We start from the raw sequence: 21425 nt of genomic DNA on the forward strand, positions 1-21425 counted from the left end.
ACATTTCCGCAAACAAATCTCATCGCAGTTTAGCGCACATGTAAAATATAACGCTATGCTACGACGTGACAACGTGACAAAGCTTCTCTAAACACATCGGCTACTATAATATATTTCCCTGCATCTCCTACTGAGAGTATATCGGTATTGAGTTTGGACAGACTGAATGGGCTGACTGAGGAGGAGAAGAGCTCTGCACCTCTGCCCTGCGCTGCCTGCGCCCTGAGAGGAAAAATCAGAGGTGCTGTAACTTTTAACAAGAATCATGAAAAGCCCCAAAACGCAAAAACGGATTTCATGGCGCGGTTTATCGCTAGTTAGACGAGGGAATGACGTGGAGAAATCTCGCATTGTGTTACCCCAGAGCGGGGGGTTTGTCCTATTGTGCGGTGTGCTGCGGTAACGAGCCTCGCGTCAATATGCTCTTTTAGCGATAGATACACGCTACATACACATACATGCAGAAAAATAATTAAATTTCTAGTTCGCCACTGAATTACCAAATTGATATAACTTTCAACCATTTTAAGCAACGCTACAGGCCACCAGCGTTGGCTAGTTGTTGATATTTATAAAGATATTGCAGCTCTCAAATAAATTATTTTCGAGGCAGTGGGCAAACTGTAATGGCGTCGATTCCCGAAAAAAATTCTTGAGCTGAGGACAGCCAAAGAGTATAGTATAGACAAGAGCATATGTCATTTCTTGGTTTTTTCCATAGGTATTTTCAAATCACTATTCTGATACATATCTAGGGGGTAAGTCCTCCTTTAAGACTGATAGCCTATATGTACCATGTATCCACGATGCCCTAGGTTTGGGATTGGGAGCTTTGTTCAGTGTCATTCCACCTCTTTCTCCCATCTTTCCAGTCTCTCTCTTTTGTAAAGTGTCCAATAAAGTATCCAATTCGAAAAGTAATCTTGAAAAAAGAAAGAAATTCAAGCCATTAATGCTTGTCAGCACCAGTGGCTCCTGCATTACATTACTGGCTTTCCTTGGGAAGCTAAGCAGGTCTGGCCTAGGATACTCCTTGGATGGGAGACTGGTGCTGGAAGTGGTGTTGGAGGACCAGTAGGAGGTGCTCTTCCCCTCTGGTCTGAATGGTCTGATGAATAATCTGATCTGATGAATAATCTTCCCAATGCCCCAGGGCAGAGACAGGGACTCTGTTCTGTAAGTGAGCACCGTCCTTTGGATGAGACATTAAAGCGAGGCCCTGACTCTCTGTGGTCATTAAAGATCCCATCTGCACTCTTCACAAGAGTAGGGGTGTAACACCGGTGCGCTGGCTAAATTCCCAAACAGGCCTTCCTTCAATCATGGCCACCTAATCATCCCTCATTACTTAATTGGCACATTCAGTCCTCCACTCTCCACCGTGATAGCTGATGTGTGGTGAGCATTCTGGCGTTCTGGCGCAAACTGGCTGCCGTGCATCACCCAGGGGGGTGCTACACATCGGTGGATGAGTTGAGTTCCCTCCCCCTCCCTCCCCTGATATGTGAAGCGCTTTGGGTGTGTAGAAAGGCGCTATATAAATCCAATCAATTATTATTATTATTATTCCCACAACAGCCAATTAAGATGCATGTGAAATTGTGCCAGAGAGTCTTGCATAGTGTGCCATGCTGTGTGATCCAGCTCAGTGGGTATAGAAGATAATTAACAGTGCAGGGGTTTGATGCCCCCTGCAGAGACCCATATCATATGTGTGCTCATGGTTTTGGATCACAGTGAATACCAAATATCACATGGCAAGACCCAGCTTTTCTTTTTCTTTTCTCCCCTTTTTCTTCACCCAAAGCTGATTCCACACACACACACACACACACACACACACACACACACACACACACACACACACACACACACACACACACACACACACACACACACACACACACACAATTCACACAATTCACATGTTGCATACAGCGAAATCCATCTAAAACTTAATTCACCTTTGTTACACAAATAATCTTGGAATGTTCAATGCATTATTTATGAACATTTACATTCTGAAATGATGTAGGCATCGGAATGAATCTACAGATGATGCATTACAGAGGGCAGCAACAACACATCACTTGTATGTTAAATAGCTAGCTAGCTGATAGCTATGTTAGCTAAGCCCACTACCTGCTGTTGTACCCACTTCACCGGGCTCAAAACGCCAGTGTGAGTGACCAAAGGTTTCACCTGTTAAACATTTCAAGTCACGCTCTTTCCAGGAAGCCCATCAGCTTTGAAATCTGTTGGCCAGTTGTTGAGCTGATTGCAGCTTGCATCTAAAGCTAACACTATGGTGGTTGCTAGCCTGTAGCAAGATTTAGATTGTGCCATAAAGCTGGCAGGCCAGCTTGGTACTTTTGGTGGATGGGTGTAAAGATAACGGAGCTTGTAGCTTTTTTCCTGCTACTGTATGTGAGAGTAAGAGGAGCCAGCCTCTACTTCGCTGGTACAGCAGCGAATAGCGTCACAACTTTAAGTGCATCAATTCTCTAATTTAAGGTGTCAGTTTCATTCTATGTTCTATCTATTCTGTCTTTATATTCTGTATTCACACCAATATGTTGAAGCAAATCTAGATCATTTCAGGCAAGTTATAAGGATCTGTTCACACAGATTATTAAAAATTCATCCTCCATGTTAATTTTTGCTTTTGGAAGAAGAGTGAATGGAGAAGACAACAATTAAGTGCCCGTCATCTTTAGTTCTAATTAAGCAAGAATAACTCTCCCATCTTTAAGCTAGAAATAAATAATGAACCTTGAGTATCCATAACAACAGGTTATATTTTTTTATCAGATAGCTTCATTTTGCCGATATATCTGCACTATATAAAATGTATGATCTGTTGACACTCTAGATGTGGGCTCTGAGCAGCACAGCTGTGTAATGTGGACATGAATTAACAGTCACTGAACAATATGCTGCAGGGGGAGAACACAGTCTGTCCTTTGGCAAAGATTAATGAGAATTGTGCCTGTGGCCATGGCAAATCTGTTTCTTTTCAATTTCAATTGATCAGGCAAGTTGCCGAAGAACACAATGTTATATACAAACATACGCAGCAGACAGTTTCAACAGGAGAACATCCTATGTAGAATGTATGAATAAAAATTAACACTGATGACAATAGGGGAACATGAAACAAATAGATATGTGAATACATAGGCGCCGATTTATGCTTCTGCCAGTTTCTGCATGTTTGCGCCCCCAACACAAGCCCCCCCTGCTGCAATGACTTGTCAAACGCACACATTTCAGCCAGACATCCATGATTTCACCACTATAGGAGATTAACAGCGACACACACACACACACACACACACACACACACACGCACGCACGCACGCACAAAGCACTGTAAGCACACACACTCATTTCAGCACCATATAGGCCATGACGCAGCCACAGACACATTGAGAGCCAAGATCAAATGTTTAACCTACATACACTACACCTCATAATCAGCAGCAGCGTTGCTCAATGCTCTTTCTCAAGCCCCAATGCAGATAAAGCATTAATTTACGCACCTCAATTGATGCGCCTCAAATTCTGCTCCTAGCACACTGGCAGGCATCAGATACAATAGTCTACCAATAGCACAGAACCATCAGTATTTTGGGGAAAGGGTCACTTCATGTAGGTAGGCTTTATGTCTATGAGGCAGGCACATGAATGACTGATGAATAAAAAGTTGTGGAGGGGAAAAAGCAGCACTGCGGGGAGGATGAGAAAATGAAGCAATCCCGTCTTTTGTGTTTTATCTAGTAGCCCAGAGTGAAGGAATGTGTTTTATCTAGTAGCCCAGAGTGAAGGAATGTGTTTTATCTAGTAGCCCAGAGTGAAGGAATGTGTTTTATCTAGTAGCCCAGAGTGAAGGAATGTGTTTTATCTAGTAGCCCAGAGTGGAGGAATGTGTTTTATCTAGTAGCCCAGAGTGAAGGAATGTGTTTTATCTAGTAGCCCAGAGTGAAGGAATGTGTTTTATCTAGTAGCCCAGAGTGAAGGAATGTGTTTTATCTAGTAGCCCAGAGTGAAGGAATGTGTTTTATCTAGTAGCCCAGAGTGAAGGAATGTGTTTTATCTAGTAGCCCAGAGTGGAGGAATGTGTTTTATCTAGTAGCCCAGAGTGAAGGAATGTGTTTTATCTAGTAGCCCAGAGTGAAGGAATGTGTTTTATCTAGTAGCCCAGAGTGAAGGAATGTGTTTTATCTAGTAGCCCAGAGTGAAGGAATGTGTTTTATCTAGTAGCCCAGAGTGGAGGAATGTGTTTTATCTAGTAGCCCAGAGTGAAGGAATGTGTTTTATCTAGTAGCCCAGAGTGAAAGAATGTGTTTCATCTAGTAGCCCAGAGTGAAGGAATGTGTTTTATTTAGTAGCCCAGAGTGGAGGAATGTGTTTTATTTAGTAGCCCAGAGTGAAGGAATGTGTTTTATTTAGTAGCCCAGAGTGGAGGAATGTGTTTTATTTAGTAGCCCAGAGTGGAGGAATGCTAAAATCCTTCCAGCAGGGCTGTTTGTGTACACAGTGCAGGCACTCTGCTGCAGCAGCTTCCTGGAAGAGGAAGAAGTGTCTTGTGTTTGTTGGCACCAAAGTGTTTTACACCTTGGGGGCTGCAGGTGGGTAGATGCGTCGCAAGGTTTTCGGTTTTTCGATGCAAAGTGAGGGAGAATTACATGTGGGCTATTCACACATATGTGAGGGCTACATGCAGTACAACAGTTTGGGGTTCAGTGTTTTACTTTGGTGTGAGACGTTGTTGAGGACGGAAAACTTCCTCCAGCCAGACTTTCCCATCATCATGCTGTCTTTCTGCCGACTGCCACCCCCACCGTGCATCTGTACAGTGCTGTGGAACTTTGCAAAGAATTGCTCTGGATAAGCAGTGAAGCAAACCAAACAACAGCTAAATCCCTTATATGCACAGCTACCAATTGTAAAGCCAAGTGAATCAGAAATCGAATTTGATCAAATGCTTTTTGCAGTGAGGCTGTTGTCTATTAGCACAATCAATGGAGCAAGAGCTAGTTAGCAAACACCTCAGTTATAGTTGGTATGCCTCCTGAGATATTTCAAGGCCCATCAGAAGCACTAATCAAGAAAATGGGCAGCTCTCATTGACTCAAAATGTGCCTTGATATCACTAATACATGTATGTTTCTTTGAATTTGTGAGAGAGAAAAATGACATCGACCCATGTAGCTCCCGCTCAGATTGGCTCTGGCTAAACGGTTTCCTGTCAAAAATCTATCATACAAAATGGTTGAGAGAAATAATTGAGTAAATTGTTAATTTTACCTTTTGAGCCATTCATTTGGTCTGATCAAAAATAAAGAAATAAAGAAATACCTTTATATCTGATTACAAGGCTTAATGGATGTGGTCAATATGCATATTTTGAAACTTTTTTTGAAAATCAAGTCTCCTGTCTCTCCTCCAGGCCTCAGAGTTCACCTGCGAGCTTTGTCCGTACGAGATGCGTCCCGACACCAACCGCACCGGCTGCGTTCCCATCCCCATCATCAAGCTGGAGTGGCACTCCCCCTGGGCCGTCATCCCCGTCTTCATCTCCATGCTGGGGATCATTGCCACCTCCTTCGTCATGGTCACTTTTGTGCGGTACAACGACACGCCCATCGTGCGGGCGTCGGGCCGTGAGATGAGCTACGTGCTGCTGACAGGCATCTTCCTGTGTTACGCCATCACCTTCCTGATGATCGCGGCACCGGACGTGGGTGTCTGCTCCTTCAGGAGGATCTTCTTGGGCTTGGGGATGTGCTTCAGCTACGCCGCCCTGCTCACCAAGACCAACAGGATACACCGCATCTTCGAACAGGGCAAGAAGTCAGTGACCGCTCCCAGGTGAAAAGAGCAGTGGTTTCTCTCTCTCTCCTGTGTGTGTGTGTGTGTGTGTGTGTGTGTGTGTGTGTGTGTGTGTGTGTGTGTGTGTGTGTGTGTGTGTGTGTGTGTGTGTGTGTGTGTGTGTGTGTGTGTGTGTGTGTGTGTGTGTGTGTGTGTGTGTGTGTGTGTGTGTGTGTGTGTGTGTGCACACGTGCATGCAAAGACTTACTTTGATCTCTTTCTTAATAGGCTGCTTGCAATCATTATTCATTATTATTTCTTCATGCATTATTTATGAGAGTGGTGAACTCACAGACTATTGTACCATGCAAACAGTGTGCAAATGTAAAGGCAGGATCTGATAGTACTCAGGTTAATCTCCCTGCATCCTTTATGGCCATCAACACACCTTTAAGTGGGCGTTAGTATTATCATATAGCTATTACTCATAAGTATTATGATTCTCCAAGTTTCTCTCATGTGTCCCAGTTTGCCACTTTCTGCAGCTGCGTTATTACTATTGCTATTATTCTTAATAATAAGACACCTCAATAAAAGCAAATACCAAAATGCTACAGGAAAAGACAAATCAAAGGCAAGTAAAGCACAAGAGGAAAAAAGGGCAAATAAGCAGAAAATAAATAATCAAAGTGACACAATGGAGGTGAAAGCAGTTGTGGGCTTTCCGTAGACAGTGGATTTTAGGGCTGTTTTGAAAGAGTCCAGTGTGTTGTGCCCTCAGGTAGTTGGGTGGTGCGATCCACAGGCGGAGGTTAAGCTGCACAGAAAGTATGATGGTGCAGAGCTTAGCCCCGCGGGCTTGGAGGAGCAGCATGTTGCTTCACCTCAGGGTACGAGCCAGAATAGTACTATTGTTTCTGGGTATTATCTCACCCCCCTTGGGTTTATCTGTCCGCCGTTCCAGGCAGTCACCTCTTCCCTGAGCTCCATACAACACTTTAACTGTTCCTCACTACAGTAATCCTTCCCCTCCCAGGCTTATCTCTCCTGCCTCAGATCTTGTCATCACCTAATCTGAATCTAACATGGAGGGTATTTGTGTAACAGAACATATCGCTGCTGTCAAATGCAAATCTTCTATCTCCAAAACGTTCCCATCCTTTAGAGCAGCGGTTGTCAACATGGTCTGGGATCAGGTGGTCCACAGCAAATTGATGAATGGTTAAAAGTCACCATTACGGTATTTTATTTTTCAAGAAGTTAACATCATTACAGAATGTAGAAGAGTGACTATTTTGATCATAGTCTCACTGTACTCTCTCTAACTATGCTGCAGCTATGCAGGGAATTCTGAACAAAACCATATCGGACAATATAAACAGATCTCAGATTTGGGTCTAACATACCAAATCTCATCAAATGGGGTCTGTGGCCCTAATGTGTACTAAATTATGGGTCCTTGATATGAAAATGCTTTGGAATGACTGCTACAGACGACCATGTGATCCATCCAATTTAAATCAAAAAAGCCAATGTACACCAGATGCAGTACGGCTCCGTGCGGATCCGGTCAAACTGCTGGAACCGACTCTCCCCCACGTTAATAGATGGGCAATACATGCAGTACGGAAAAAATATGCACGTGTTCTATTTTTGTCGGATCCCGTATGCATCTGAGCGATTACAGTACATTGGTGTGGGTCTGCTCAGGCAGCTGCACGGAGCCGTAATGCAGCCGGTGGACATAGGCCTTAGGAGTCACCCAACAGCACATTCACCTCACAGCGTTCCAGCATGGGTGAGTCACCCAACAGCACATTCGCCTCACAGCGTTCCAGCATGGGTGACCCCAGTGGGACGGAAGTGGGAACCCCTCACTCTTCCTGTGTTAGTGCCGAGCTCAGGACTCCATCCTCACATCTCTCTCCTCCCAGGTTCATCGCCCCCGCCTCCCAGCTCATCATCACCTTCTCCCTCATCTCGGTCCAGCTGCTGGGGGTGTTCGTGTGGTTCGCGGTGGACCCGCCCCACACCGTGGTGGACTACGGCGAGCAGCGGACCCAGGACCCCTCGGCAGCACGCGGCGTCCTCAAGTGCGACATCTCGGACCTGTCGCTCATCTGCTCCCTGGGCTACTCCATCCTGCTGATGGTGACGTGCACGGTGTACGCCATCAAGACGCGCGGCGTGCCCGAAACCTTCAATGAGGCCAAGCCCATCGGCTTCACCATGTACACCACCTGCATCATCTGGCTGGCCTTCATACCCATCTTCTTTGGGACGTCGCAGTCTGCAGAGAAGGTGAGAGAGAGAGAGAGAGAGAGAGAGTGTGTGTGTGTGTGTGTGTGTGTGTGTGTGTGTGTGTGTGTGTGTGTGTGTGTGTGTGTGTGTGTGTGTGTGTGTGTGTGTGTGTGTGTGTGTGTGTGTGTGTGTGTGTGTGTGTTGCCATGTATACAACCTGTATCATGTGGCTGGCATTTACTTTTAGGACATCGTATACAGAGAGGATGAGTTTATTTTGTGTGTGTGTGTGTGTGTGTGTGTACGTGTGCGTGCGTGCGTGCGTGCCATCAATATAACCTCTATCAACAGCCTCACATTCGTTCCCATTTTCAGGATTTCCCAGTCTGCAAAGCGGACGAGTGTCTATCCATTGGATTACCCTGTATATGACCTGGCTGCCATTTAGAGCAATTTTCTTTGGGACATTACAGCCTGCAGGGAGTATTGTGTGTGTGTGTGTGTGTGTGTGTGTGTGTGTGTGTGTGTGTGTGTGTGTGTGTGTGTGTGTGTGTGTGTGTGTGTGTGTGTGTGTGTGTGTGTGTGTGTGTGTGTGTGTGTGTGTGTGTGTGTGTGTGTGTGTGTGTGTGTGTGTGTGTGTGTGTGTGTGTGTGTGTGTGTGTGTGTGTGTGTGTGTGTGTGTGTGTGTGTGTGTGTGTGTGTGTGTGTGTGTGTGTGTGTGTGTGTGTGTGTGTGTGTGTGTGTGTGTGTGTGTGTGTGTGTCTGTCTGTCTGTCTGTCTGTCTGTCTGTCTGTCTGTCTGTGCGTGCGTGCGTGTGTCTCTCTGTGCTTGCGTGCGTGTGTGTGTCTGTGTGTTTTGTCGACCTCCCTGCAGTGTTTTGTGGATGATGGCAGTCCAGAGGGGGCGCAGGGTTAAGATGAAGGGTGTGATTGTGCATGATGACATGTTTGTGTGTGAGCTAGCTTGTATAATGTGACAACTCACCAACATGGGGCTGGGATGCTTCTGCACGACTCAACTATGAGCCAGTTTTCAGCATTATTATGTGTTCTCTCCCTCTCTCTGAGAACATCTTTGGAGATGAGAGGAGATGCTGTACTTCAGTCGTGGCATACTGAGATAGATAGGCATGTTTTACATTGTAGCTATATGGCTGAGAGTCCAAAGCCTGCTGATGGCCGTCTCTATTGAGGATTTTCTGCTAACTGGATGCATGGTTTTGTCCAGGCTTTTAGGTTTATTACTGCTCCTACCATAGTTAATGATTGTATGATGTATGTTGTTTGTAACTTTAGATATCTTTCTTTTTCTGTGTGCAGCTTATACATACACGTACAGGGTTAACATAATAATTATTTCAATATGGTTTTGTTATGCATATTTGCGTATGTATGTGTGTAGGCATGCAGGCATGCATTGAATGATTCACCAGGCATTTTTGTCTTTGAATTGTGTAGTAGCAGCGTTTACATACCCCTACCTACCTTGAATACACACACACAAACACACACACATGCACGCACGCTAGGCATGGGTCGATTTCCGGTTTTACCGGTTCGGTTCGGTTCGTTCGTTTTTTTTTTTTTTTTTTTGCCAGTCCATTCTGATTGCACTATTGTTCGTATTAGCCTCTTCTCAAGTTGCACTAGTATGCAAAAGTCTTTTTTTTTTTTTTATGTTGATGTTTCCCAGCAAGCAAAATTACGTCATGATAACATTGTGATGACGTGTTCCAGTGACGTTCAGGACTAGGCCAGATCACAGGGTGATTTGGGGATGATTTAGACGTCTACGCGGGAACGTCAAGCTGACGTCGAAATATGACCGTTACCATGAATGGGCATGTTCAGTTATTCTGCTATGTACACAGTGTATATTCAGCAACTTTATACATAAAGCTATAATTATGTCCAGATTAACAATTTTATGCTACATTTTCAAAAAATATAATACCACCCCGTGTGGGATTTGAACTCGGGATCTACAACTTACAGGCCGGCTATTCTACCGCTACGCTAACTATTTGCTGAAATATTCTGCTGTAGGTTGGAGTAATATAGCCTACTGTTTCAAAACATGGACCCCTTGTTATTTTTATACCAGTATAACATCCATGGAGTCGGGACAGTTTTATTAAAAATGATAGCTAATTTAATTCAAAACTGAATCTGGAAGAATCATTGAGGGTCCCCTCAAAATTTACAAGTGTCACCAGCCTGTACGTTTGTTTGCCAATGCTCCTGCACACACAAACAGGCTATGAGACACGGATAATACATAGCCTACCGTACAGTATACGATAGGATTATGGTAGAAACTTGTTTTTTATTTAAAACGTTGGCGTCAAGTCTGACGGTCCCTAAGCACTTGCCTCACCGCCCGCAGCACATAGAGACCAATGTTATTTGTCCAGCTCGGAGGATCGTTCATTTAGGTGAAAATGAGGTTGTAGCTCGTTGTCTACCTTACTAAGATGGGGAGGCGTCGTGTGTGCAGTACACGCTTCGTTTATGAGCTATTGATCCGGGAAGTGCGAATCCTCGCAGTGTATTTTCTCTCTTTCAAAACAATCTGGCAACACGATATGCAAGTGAGACAATTGCAGGATTCCCCCGCAATTCATCTCCTCGTAGTCCCACCTCCACGAATAAACAGTTTGTTAATCAGCAGATGTCCACAACTGCTGATCACTCGGATTTTGGATAAAAAATAGCCCAGGCTGAGAAATACGTGATTGATTGCAACCATTTAGTTATCCTCATGGATATTTCAGTGGTGAGTGAAATTAGTTGGATAGTGATACTTGGGCCAGATCTGACTCATCATGATATGACTTGAGCTGGCCCCGATTGGGCTCTCTCGATTCGTCCGGGTCCGTCCGTGCTTGCTGGGTTGAAGAAAAGTTAAGCTGAGAAATAAATACAGGGTGTGTTTGTTACACAGGTGTCCTGCTTCTTTTTATTCAGTATCATTGCTGGTTGACAATACCAGCTTAGAGGTGTATTATCGCTATCAGGTGGACTGAAGTTGCACTACAGACAGTTATGGGCCACACTCGGGAGCCCTGCTTGAAAAAAAAAAAAAAAAAAAATTACAAAAAAAATCGGTATACCGGTTCGATCCCGTTTAGACGGCAATATCGAACCGGTTTTAAAATTTTCAAACCGACCCAGCCTTAACGCACGCATGCGCACACACACACATACACACAAACACGCATGCACGCGCACACACACATACACACTATGAAGGTCCATACGTCTCAATAAACATGCGCAGCTACGACTGAACGTGTCACACAACGCATGCTTTGACACCTGAGTAGCATAGTCAATTTCGTTACGCGTTCACACACACACACGCGTTCGCAGTTTTTGATACTACGCGACCGGATCTGAAGTGCCAAACGACTCAATAAACATGCGCAGCTACGACTGAACGTGTCACACAACGCTTGACGTGTCATGTAGTTTCCCCATTGACTTGTAATGGTCATGCGTGTATGCGTGCGCTTACGCGCTCTGACTGCGCAACCCGCGTACATTTACGCGTAAAATTACGCGTAAAATTACGCGTTCATGTTGTGCGCGCTGCAGATACACTTCCGGTTGCGTAACACTCAAAACTGCGAACGGGTGTGTGTGTGAACGCGTAACGAAATTGGTTCTATTATCTTCATGCGTGCGTTTACGCGCTCTGGCTGCGCAACCCGCGTACATCAATGTACACCATCTACTGGCTGAAAATGTAACATAGAAAGAAATAGAATAAAACAGAACAGAACTACGCGAGGCAGATACACTTCCGGTTGCGTAACACTCAAACCTACCAACGGGTGTGTGTGTGAACGCGTAACGAAATTTCTCCAACACTGGTCACACGTGTACACGCTGTAAGTAGCTGTGCTACGCAGCTTGTCGTTACGCGTGATGTAGTTTGCGCACATCATAGTGCGCGTACGTGTGCACGCGTGACAAGAACGACTATGTTAAGTCATGCAGGCACACACGTTGCTGCGCATGTGTCAGTGAATAGTGACGTCGATAGGACCCGATACACACACACACACACACACACACACACACACACACACACACACACACACACACACACACACACACACACACACACACACACATGTATGTCCCTGCAGACATATAGGTGTGTTATCATCACTTACACAGTGTAGGTGATTGACAGGCTGTAAGAAGGTGTTATTTCACCATATCGCCAGAAACAGAATGTTTACATTAGCCGGCAGGTCGCATGGACAGGCCCACACAAACACACAATAGTGTGATTTGATTTATACGCAGTACGCATAGTGTACCATTATCTCAAAGCGCTACAGCGCTATATTGATCCACTTCCTGATAGTGCATAGAGATGTATTCCCTGGTTATGACAGTGAGGCACTTCATGCCCTCATTGAAATTCAAGGCAGATCATTGATTGTGAATGTCAAAGGTTGTACATCACATGCTAAACACGAGTCCAGTACGCTTGTATACTGTAAATGTGCATAGAGATAAGCAGTAAACAGAGATAAAGACATGCTTATGCTATACTGTAAAGCACCATACTGCATCATGTAAAACCTTCAAAGCCTTTACTCATAAACAAGACACGAAGTCCGTTGACTTTTGTGATCTCACTGTTTCACGCGTGACTTCTGTGTTCATTAGTGACATCAAGATCACTGATCAGTGAGTGATGTCATCAGTGATATCACTCAAGCAATTCTTTCTTTCTTTCTTTCATCTTTTCATCCTTTCTTTCGCGGGACAGACATATGGAAAGACCCTCTGATAGATGCCTCGGCCCCTAGTGGCCACGCCGTAAAAATAAACACACACTAAAGAGATGTAAATCGTGTGTACAGCACCGCACTGCATTAACAAGCTGCATGGAGGAATCAAATTAGAGAAAGTTTGTGTGTGTGTGTGTGAGTGAGTGTGAGAGAGATAGAGAGAGAGGGAGTGTGTGTGTGTGTGTGTGTGTGTGTGTGTGTGTGTGTGTGTGTGTGTGTGTGTGTGTGTGTGTGTGTACACATGGATCTACATAAGGCCAAACGTGATTATGCTCTGTCATGTATGCATCTATGCAGATGCAATCTTCAATAGACCCTTTTCACGGGGGCCATTTTGTGTTCGAAAAGGGAAAATAAACACAGGTGCAAGCAAAACACTAATGAGGTGTTAACTGCTTGCACTTGTGTTTACCCTGCCTTTTCGACACAAAATGGCCCCCGTGAGAAGGGTCTATTGGCATCTGGGCCATGACAGCCCCCCCCCCCATAAAAGAGGAGACTAGTCAATACAATAGTTTATTGTTTATTGTGGATCCCCATTAGTCGACGCACAAGCGACAGACTAGTCTTCCCGGGTTCCATATTATCTCTTCTGTCATTTTAATTTCTCTCCATCTTTCTTTTTCCGTCTCAGCCCATTTCTCCTTCCAAGGCAGGCGCTTGCCTCTGTTGCACAGCAACCAGCTGACATCAAAATGATCTTGCTAATCACACATCAGAAACATCATAATCCTGCTGGATATGTTTCATAGTGTCTCTCTTTCGTTCACACCCCCCCCCCCCCCCCGCCCTCTAGAACCCAGAGCTTTTATAGGTATTGATGCAGAAAGTTGGAAGTGCGTTGGCGAGTTTTTATACGGATGACTTTGCTGTTCTGCACACTCTTTCTCAGCACTGTTATTTGTCATTCCATGCAGTTACACACATACTGTAGGAGCTGGCCAGCACAACTGTGCGTAGGTGTGATGTGCTGTGTGCAAGTGTTGGTGCACTTGTCGATGTGTTCATGTGTAGTATGGGTGCCTGCAAAAGTGATTTGTCAAGTTTGTGTGTTTGTATGCCTTCACAAGATGTGTGTGTGTGTGTGTGTGTGTGTGCATGTGGGGGTGTGTGTGTGTGTGTGTGTGTGTGTGTGTGTGTGTGTGTGTGCATGCATGTGTGTGTGTGCATGTATGTGTGTGTGTGCATGTGTGTTGACACTTGCGGTGAAGCATCCCTTCATGGAAATTGCTCAGTCCGTGATGGGCTGAGGAATTTCCTACCTCAGTTTTGTAGCTAATTGGAATATCCACCAGTGAGTGTGTGAATTTGTGTATGAGTGTGTATGTCTGTGTGTTGTATTTAATTGGAATATCCACCAGCACACATTTGTGTGTGTGTGTGTGTGTGTGTGTGTGTGTGTGTGTGTGTGTGTGTGTGTGTGTGTGTGTGTGAGAGAGATGCGCACATTTGTGTGTGTGAGCACGCACGCAAATTTGTGTGTGTGTGAGCGCACACGCGCATAATGTGTGTGTGTGTATGTGAGAGAGAGAGCGTGTGTGTGTGTGTGTGTGTGTGTGTGTGTGTGTGTGTGTGTGTGTGTGTGTGTGTGTTATGTCTAATTGGAATATCCTCTAGTGTGTGGCAGCTGGCTGGCTAACAGAGAGAGCAGAAGAGAGGGATGGGAGAGAGATGGAGTGAAATAAATAAACAGGTAATGATGTGACTCAGTGATGGGGTTGTAATGAGGAGAGGAGAGCTGGAGAGACATGCAGGAGAGACAGACAGGTAATACAGCTGACCTGTACAGGAGAGACAGACCGGTAATACAGCTGACCTGTACAGGAGAGACAGACAGGTAATACAGCTGACCTGTACAGGAGAGACAGACAGGTAATACAGCTGACCTGTACAGGAGAGACAGACAGGTAATACAGCTGACCTGTACAGGAGAGACATGCAGGAGAGACAGACAGGTAATACAGCTGACCTGTACAGGAGAGACATGCAGGAGAGACAGACAGGTAATACAGCTGACCTGTACAGGAGAGACATGCAGGAGAGACAGACAGGTAACAGCTGACATGTACAGGAGAGACATGCAGGAGAGACAGACAGGTAATATACAGCTGACCTGTACAGGAGAGACATGCAGGAGAGACAGACAGGTAATACAGCTGACCTGTACAGGAGAGACATGCAGGAGAGACAGACAGGTAACAGCTGACATGTACAGGAGAGACATGCAGGAGAGACAGACAGGTAATACAGCTGACCTGTACAGGAGAGACATGCAGGAGAGACAGACAGGTAACAGCTGACATGTACAGGAGAGACATGCAGGAGAGACAGACAGGTAATACAGCTGACCTGTACAGGAGAGACATGCAGGAGAGACAGACAGGTAATACAGCTGACCTGTACAGGAGAGACATGCAGGAGAGACAGACAGGTAATACAGCTGACCTGTACAGGAGAGACATGCAGGAGAGACAGACAGGTAATACAGCTGACATGTACAGGAGAGACATGCAGGAGAGACAGACAGGTAATACAGCTGACCTGTACAGGAGAGACAGACAGGTAATACAGCTGACCTGTACAGGAGAGACATGCAGGAGAGACAGACAGGTAATACAGCTGACATGTACAGGAGAGACATGCAGGAGAGACAGACAGGTAATACAGCTGACCTGTACAGGAGAGACAGACCGGTAATACAGCTGACCTGTACAGGAGAGACAGACAGGTAATACAGCTGACCTGTACAGGAGAGACAGACAGGTAATACAGCTGACCTGTACAGGAGAGACAGACAGGTAATACAGCTGACCTGTACAGGAGAGACATGCAGGAGAGACAGACAGGTAATACAGCTGACCTGTACAGGAGAGACATGCAGGAGAGACAGACAGGTAATACAGCTGACCTGTACAGGAGAGACATGCAGGAGAGACAGACAGGTAACAGCTGACATGTACAGGAGAGACATGCAGGAGAGACAGACAGGTAATATACAGCTGACCTGTACAGGAGAGACATGCAGGAGAGACAGACAGGTAATACAGCTGACCTGTACAGGAGAGACATGCAGGAGAGACAGACAGGTAACAGCTGACATGTACAGGAGAGACATGCAGGAGAGACAGACAGGTAATACAGCTGACCTGTACAGGAGAGACATGCAGGAGAGACAGACAGGTAACAGCTGACATGTACAGGAGAGACATGCAGGAGAGACAGACAGGTAATACAGCTGACCTGTACAGGAGAGACATGCAGGAGAGACAGACAGGTAATACAGCTGACCTGTACAGGAGAGACATGCAGGAGAGACAGACAGGTAATACAGCTGACCTGTACAGGAGAGACATGCAGGAGAGACAGACAGGTAATACAGCTGACATGTACAGGAGAGACATGCAGGAGAGACAGACAGGTAATACAGCTGACCTGTACAGGAGAGACAGACAGGTAAGAGACAGGTAACCCCCACCCACTCTATCACCACCCGTCGCAACCTCCGATCCCTTTCTCCGACTACCCTTTCCTCTGCGGCCCTCTCCCTCCTCCCCTCAGCCCAGCAATTTTCTCTTCTTTCAACTGACATAGCCTCCACTTTGCTCCTATCCTCTCTCTCCACTGCCCTCGACTCCCTCTGCCCCCTCATCACCAAACCCGCCCGATCCTCACCCCCCGCCCCCTGGCTAACTGAACCCCTCCGAATTCACCGCACCAAACTCCGAGCAGCTGAACGAACCTGGCTCAAATCTCACACCCCCACCGACCTCACAGCCTACCACCTCATCCTCTCCAATTTCACTGCCGCTGTCTCCCAGGCTAAAACCTCCTTCTTCACCTCCCTAATCCAGTCTTCTGCCTCCAACCCCAGCAAACTGTTCTCCATCTTCTCTTCCCTCCTCGACCCCCCGTCCCCCCCTCCCTCCTCCTCCCTCTCTGCTGACGACTTTTCAAACTTCTTCACCAAAAAGATTCAAGACATTAGTTCATCCTTCCCACCCCCAGTCCTTCCCATCATCAACCAAATCTCTCCACCCCCTACTTCCTGTCTCTCTTCTTTCTCTCCCCTCTCCTCCGAAGAAGTTCTGAAACTCATCTCATCAAACCGTGCCACCTCCTGCCCTCTTGACCCCATCCCTTCCTCCCTGCTTCAATCCATCTCCCCTGACATCTCCCCCTTTCTCACTTCCCTCATTAATTCCTCTCTATCCTCTGGTGTCTTTCCGACTGCACTTAAGACTGCACGGGTGAAACCCCTACTGAAAAAACCATCCCTCGACCCCACTGTCATTCAGAACTACCGTCCCGTCTCTCTCCTGTCATTCATTTCCAAAACACTCGAACGTGCAGTATCAAATCAACTTTCCACTCATCTCTTTCATAACAACCTATCCGATCCTCTCCAATCTGGTTTCAAACCCGCCCACTCCACCGAAACTGCACTCCTCTCCGTCACTCAGTCTCTTCTTTCCGCCAAAGCTGCCTCCCTCTCCTCAGTTCTCATTCTTCTCGACCTATCTGCTGCATTCGACACCGTCAACCACCAAATTCTCCTCACTACTCTCTCCGACCTGGGTATCACTGGCTCTGCACTCTCTTGGTTCTCTTCCTATCTCTCCCACCGCTCCTATCAGGTCTCCTGGAGAGGATCCCTTTCGACCCCCTGCACTCTTTCCACGGGTGTCCCTCAGGGTTCTGTCCTTGGTCCTTTTCTCTTCCTTCTTTACATGACTTCACTCCGCCACGTAATCACATCCCATGGTTTTTCATATCACTCATATGCCGACGACACCCAACTGTTCCTTTCCTTCCCCCCCTCTGACACTCAAATTCAATCACGGATCTCGGCTTGCCTCACAGACATTAGCACTTGGATGTCCAACCACCACCTCAAACTCAACATTGCAAAAACCGAGCTTCTCCTTTTCCCTGCCAAAGACTGTCCTGTAACTGACCTCTCCATCTCCTTCAACAACACTACTGTCTTCCCCTCACAAACAGCTAGAAACCTCGGAGTCACTCTTGATAACCAACTGTCCTTCACTTCCCACATCGCAGCAATAGCCCGGTCCTGCAGATTCGCACTTTATAACATTCGTAAAATTCGCCCGTTCCTCTCCAGACAAGCAGCTCAACTCCTCATTCAGTCACTCATTCTGTCACGTCTGGACTACTGCAACGTTTTACTGGCCGGTCTCCCTATTTCTGCCACTCAACCACTCCAACTTATACAAAATGCTGCAGCCCGTCTAGTCTTCAACCTACCAAAATTCTCCCACATCACCCCGCTTTTCCATGAACTTCACTGGCTTCCCATCACTGCACGGATCAAATTCAAAACACTTGTTCTGGCCTACTCATCAGTTCACCTCACAGCTCCACCATACCTACAACCTATGGTCAAGTTCCAGAGCCCTCATCGCACACTCCGACCCTCCACCAGCTCAGCACGCCTTGCCCCTCCCCCCCCACGTGGTTTTAACAGCTCCCGATCACGACTTTTTCCCCATCTTGCACCAAAATGGTGGAACGAGCTCCCCTCCGCAATAAGAACGGCCAAATCACTACTCATTTTCAAAAAACAGTTAAAAACACATCTTTTCAGTCTTCATGTTGCCCCCCTGTAAACCCTCTCTAGCTCCACCCTCTATTGTCCTATGCTCTTTTGTTTGTAAATATATTTTAATTTAAATTGCTGTTTTTACATTTTTGCTGTACTGTGTTGTAATCCTGTTGTATGTCGCTTTGGATAAAGGCGTCTGCTAAATATCAATAAAGTAAAAGTAAGTAAAGTAATACAGCTGACCTGTACAGGAGAGACATGCAGGAGAGACAGACAGGTAAGGGAGGCCCCCTTAGGTGACGTGGTGCCCCCCTCGGGCTGACTGGGCCACCCACCTCACCCACGTGACTACGTCACGTCCAGTCAGCACAGGGTCCGTCACTCTTCGTTTCTTCCAGCCAGTGTGAGGACGTCGTCCTCACACGACGTCCTCACACTGGCTGGAAGAAACGTGCAGCTTTCGCCGGCTGGGGGGAGCAAGGAGGCAACACCGGTTCAACACGCTCACAGGGCACGTCAGTAGGCGGAGCCCGCGTAAGAAACCGACGGGGGGCTTAGCCTCTTATGCCCCGCCTCCCCCTTCTTCTTCCCCAACCAAAGCACCGGGTCCCCCGGTGCCCAACAATATACTCATGACCAAGGGGGCGGGTTCCGCCCCCTTTGGCCACAACAGACCATCTCTGCCCGACAGGCTCGAGGCCTGGGAGCGTCTGTGTTCCCCATCTCCGTGGCTGCGGCGCACCCTTCAGAAGGGTTACGCCCTGCAATTTGCCAGGGCCCCACCCAGGTTCGACGGGACCCACGATACGGCCGTGGAAGGGGAGTCCATGGACATACTCCACAAGGAGGTCATTTCGCTCCTCGCCAAGGGGGCGATCCGCTCGGTTCCCAAGGCAGAGGTGCGCTCGGGTTTCTACCACAGGTACTTCGTCGTGCCCAAAAAGGACGGCTCCATGCGTCCAATTCTGGACCTCCGGCGCCTCAACAAGACGCTGAGGAAGTTCCCGTTCCGAATGCTCTCCTTTCCCCACCTCTTCAACGCGTTGAGACAGGGGGATTTCTTTACTTCCATGGACCTGAAAGATGCGTTCTTCCATGTCCACGTGGTCAAGAGGCACAGGAAATACCTGAGGTTCTCCTTCCTGGGGAAGGCTTACGAGTTCTGTGTCTTGCCTTTCGGCATGTCTTTGAGCCCGCGAACCTTCACGGCTTGCGTGGAGACGGCCTTGGCCCCCCTCCGCGCGAGGGGAGTTCACATCTTCCTTTATCTCGACGACGCTCTTATTGTGGCCGGCTCGAGGGTTGGTGCCATGAAACATACCAAGGTGGTGACCGATCACCTACAAACCTTAGGGTTCCTGGTGAACTGGAAAAAGAGCTGCCTCGCCCCAGAGCAGACGGCGATCTTCCTGGGGCTCGAGCTAAACTCCCGGGCCATGCGAGCCCGCCTTTCGCGGGAGCGACAGGCTCGCACGGCGCGGACAGCGAGGACATTAAGTCTATGCTCCTCGGTGTCAGTGCACCAGTGCACAGTCATGTTGGGCCTGATGGCCTCGGCACTGCATGTGCTCCCTCTGGGGAGGCTACACATGCGTCCATTCCAGATCTGGTTCCTCGGGTTGCGCTTGGATCCAGCCAGGGACCGTCTTCGCAGGGTGCCTATGACAGGTCAGGCCCGCCAGGCGTTGGCCATATGGGCAGACCCCCGTTACCTATCGATGGGCACTCGATTGGGCCCGGTCCCGCTCAGGTTAGTGATTCGCACCGACGCCTCCCTCTGGGGTTGGGGTGCGGTGTGCGGGCTTCTGTCGGCGAACGGCCGGTGGGAGGCTCAGGAGCGTCGCCACATAAACGTCTTGGAGCTGGAGGCGATTCGCCTCGCTCTGCTTCACTTCCAGCGAGTCATACATGGACGCCATGTGCTGATTCGCTCGGACAATACGGCGGCGATCGCCCACCTGAACAAACAGGGCGGTGTGCGGTCGAAGACTTTGAACCGGTTAGCGGCGGAGATTCACCTGTGGGCGTATCCCCGTCTCCTGTCAGTGTCGGCGGTCTATCTGCCGGGACGGCTGAATTACGGCGCCGACCTGCTGTCTCGAGGCTACCCCCGTCATACGGAGTGGTGCCTCCACCCTCAGGTGGTGGAACAGATTTGGGCCAGGTTCGGTCGTGCCCGCGTCGATCTCTTCGCATCGCGGCGCGCGACGCACTGCCCATTGTGGTTCTCGATCCAGGAGGACAGTCCCCCGTTGGGGCACGACGCGTTGGCGAACGCGTGGCCACGGGAGGGGCTCTATGCGTTTCCACCGATCCCCCTGATCCGTCAGGTGTTGGACAGGGTGAAGGAACAGCGTCTCCGGCTCGTTCTAGTGGCTCCGTTCTGGCCCAGGCAGACATGGTTTGCAGACCTGGTCTCCCTGGCGCAGGGCCCGCCTTGGGCATTGCCGGTGCGGGCCGATCTCCTATCCCAGGCGGAGGGGGAGGTGTTCCACCCCTCCCCAGGCAGGTGGAAGCTAGCAGTCTGGCTCCTGAACGGGACCAGTTGCTAGCACAGGGCTTGCCCGACAATGTGGTGCGCACTATTCAGAGTGCTAGGGCTGCTTCGACCCGCACTTAGTACGCGTACAAGTGGCGGGTTTGGATCCTAGTAAGGGTGTGGATCCAGTGAACTGCAGCGTGCGTCCAGTTCTCTGTTTCCTTCAAAGCTTGCTTGACGCGGGCCAGTCCCCGCAGTCGCTTAAGGTGTACGTAGCCGCGATTTCGGCTTGCCACATGGGGATTGAAGGGACCCCCGTGGGGGTGTGCCCTTTGGTCTCGCACTTCATGAAGGGGGCGCGTAAACTGCGTCCGCCGTTGCGGTGCGTTTTTCCCAAATGGTACCTGGTTACGGTGCTGGACGGGTTAACGGGTCATCCGTTTGAGCCCTTGGACTCCGCCGATTTAAAGGTTCTGTCCTTAAAGACCGCGCTGCTGCTGGCCTTATCGTCAGGAAAG

At 48.0% G+C, this 21425-nt stretch overlaps 1 protein-coding gene across 2 annotated transcripts in view; it reads left to right on the top strand.

Annotated features, from left to right (window-relative positions):
• Window positions 1-21425, top strand: part of grm8a (glutamate receptor, metabotropic 8a) — a gene marked incomplete at both ends in the record, with an annotated part of 1167224 nt that overhangs the window by 1106957 nt on the left and 38842 nt on the right. For both annotated transcript variants that reach the window (XM_083656991.1, XM_083656990.1), the window contains 2 exons: window positions 5453-5874; window positions 7749-8115. In XM_083656991.1, the coding sequence (XP_083513117.1) occupies window positions 5453-5874; window positions 7749-8115 (789 nt within the window). The remainder of the gene's footprint in view (window positions 1-5452; window positions 5875-7748; window positions 8116-21425) is intronic.

The sequence above is a fragment of the Poromitra crassiceps genome (genome assembly GCF_964638095.1).
Source record: "Poromitra crassiceps genome assembly, chromosome: 2".
Taxonomy (NCBI): domain Eukaryota; kingdom Metazoa; phylum Chordata; class Actinopteri; order Beryciformes; family Melamphaidae; genus Poromitra; species Poromitra crassiceps.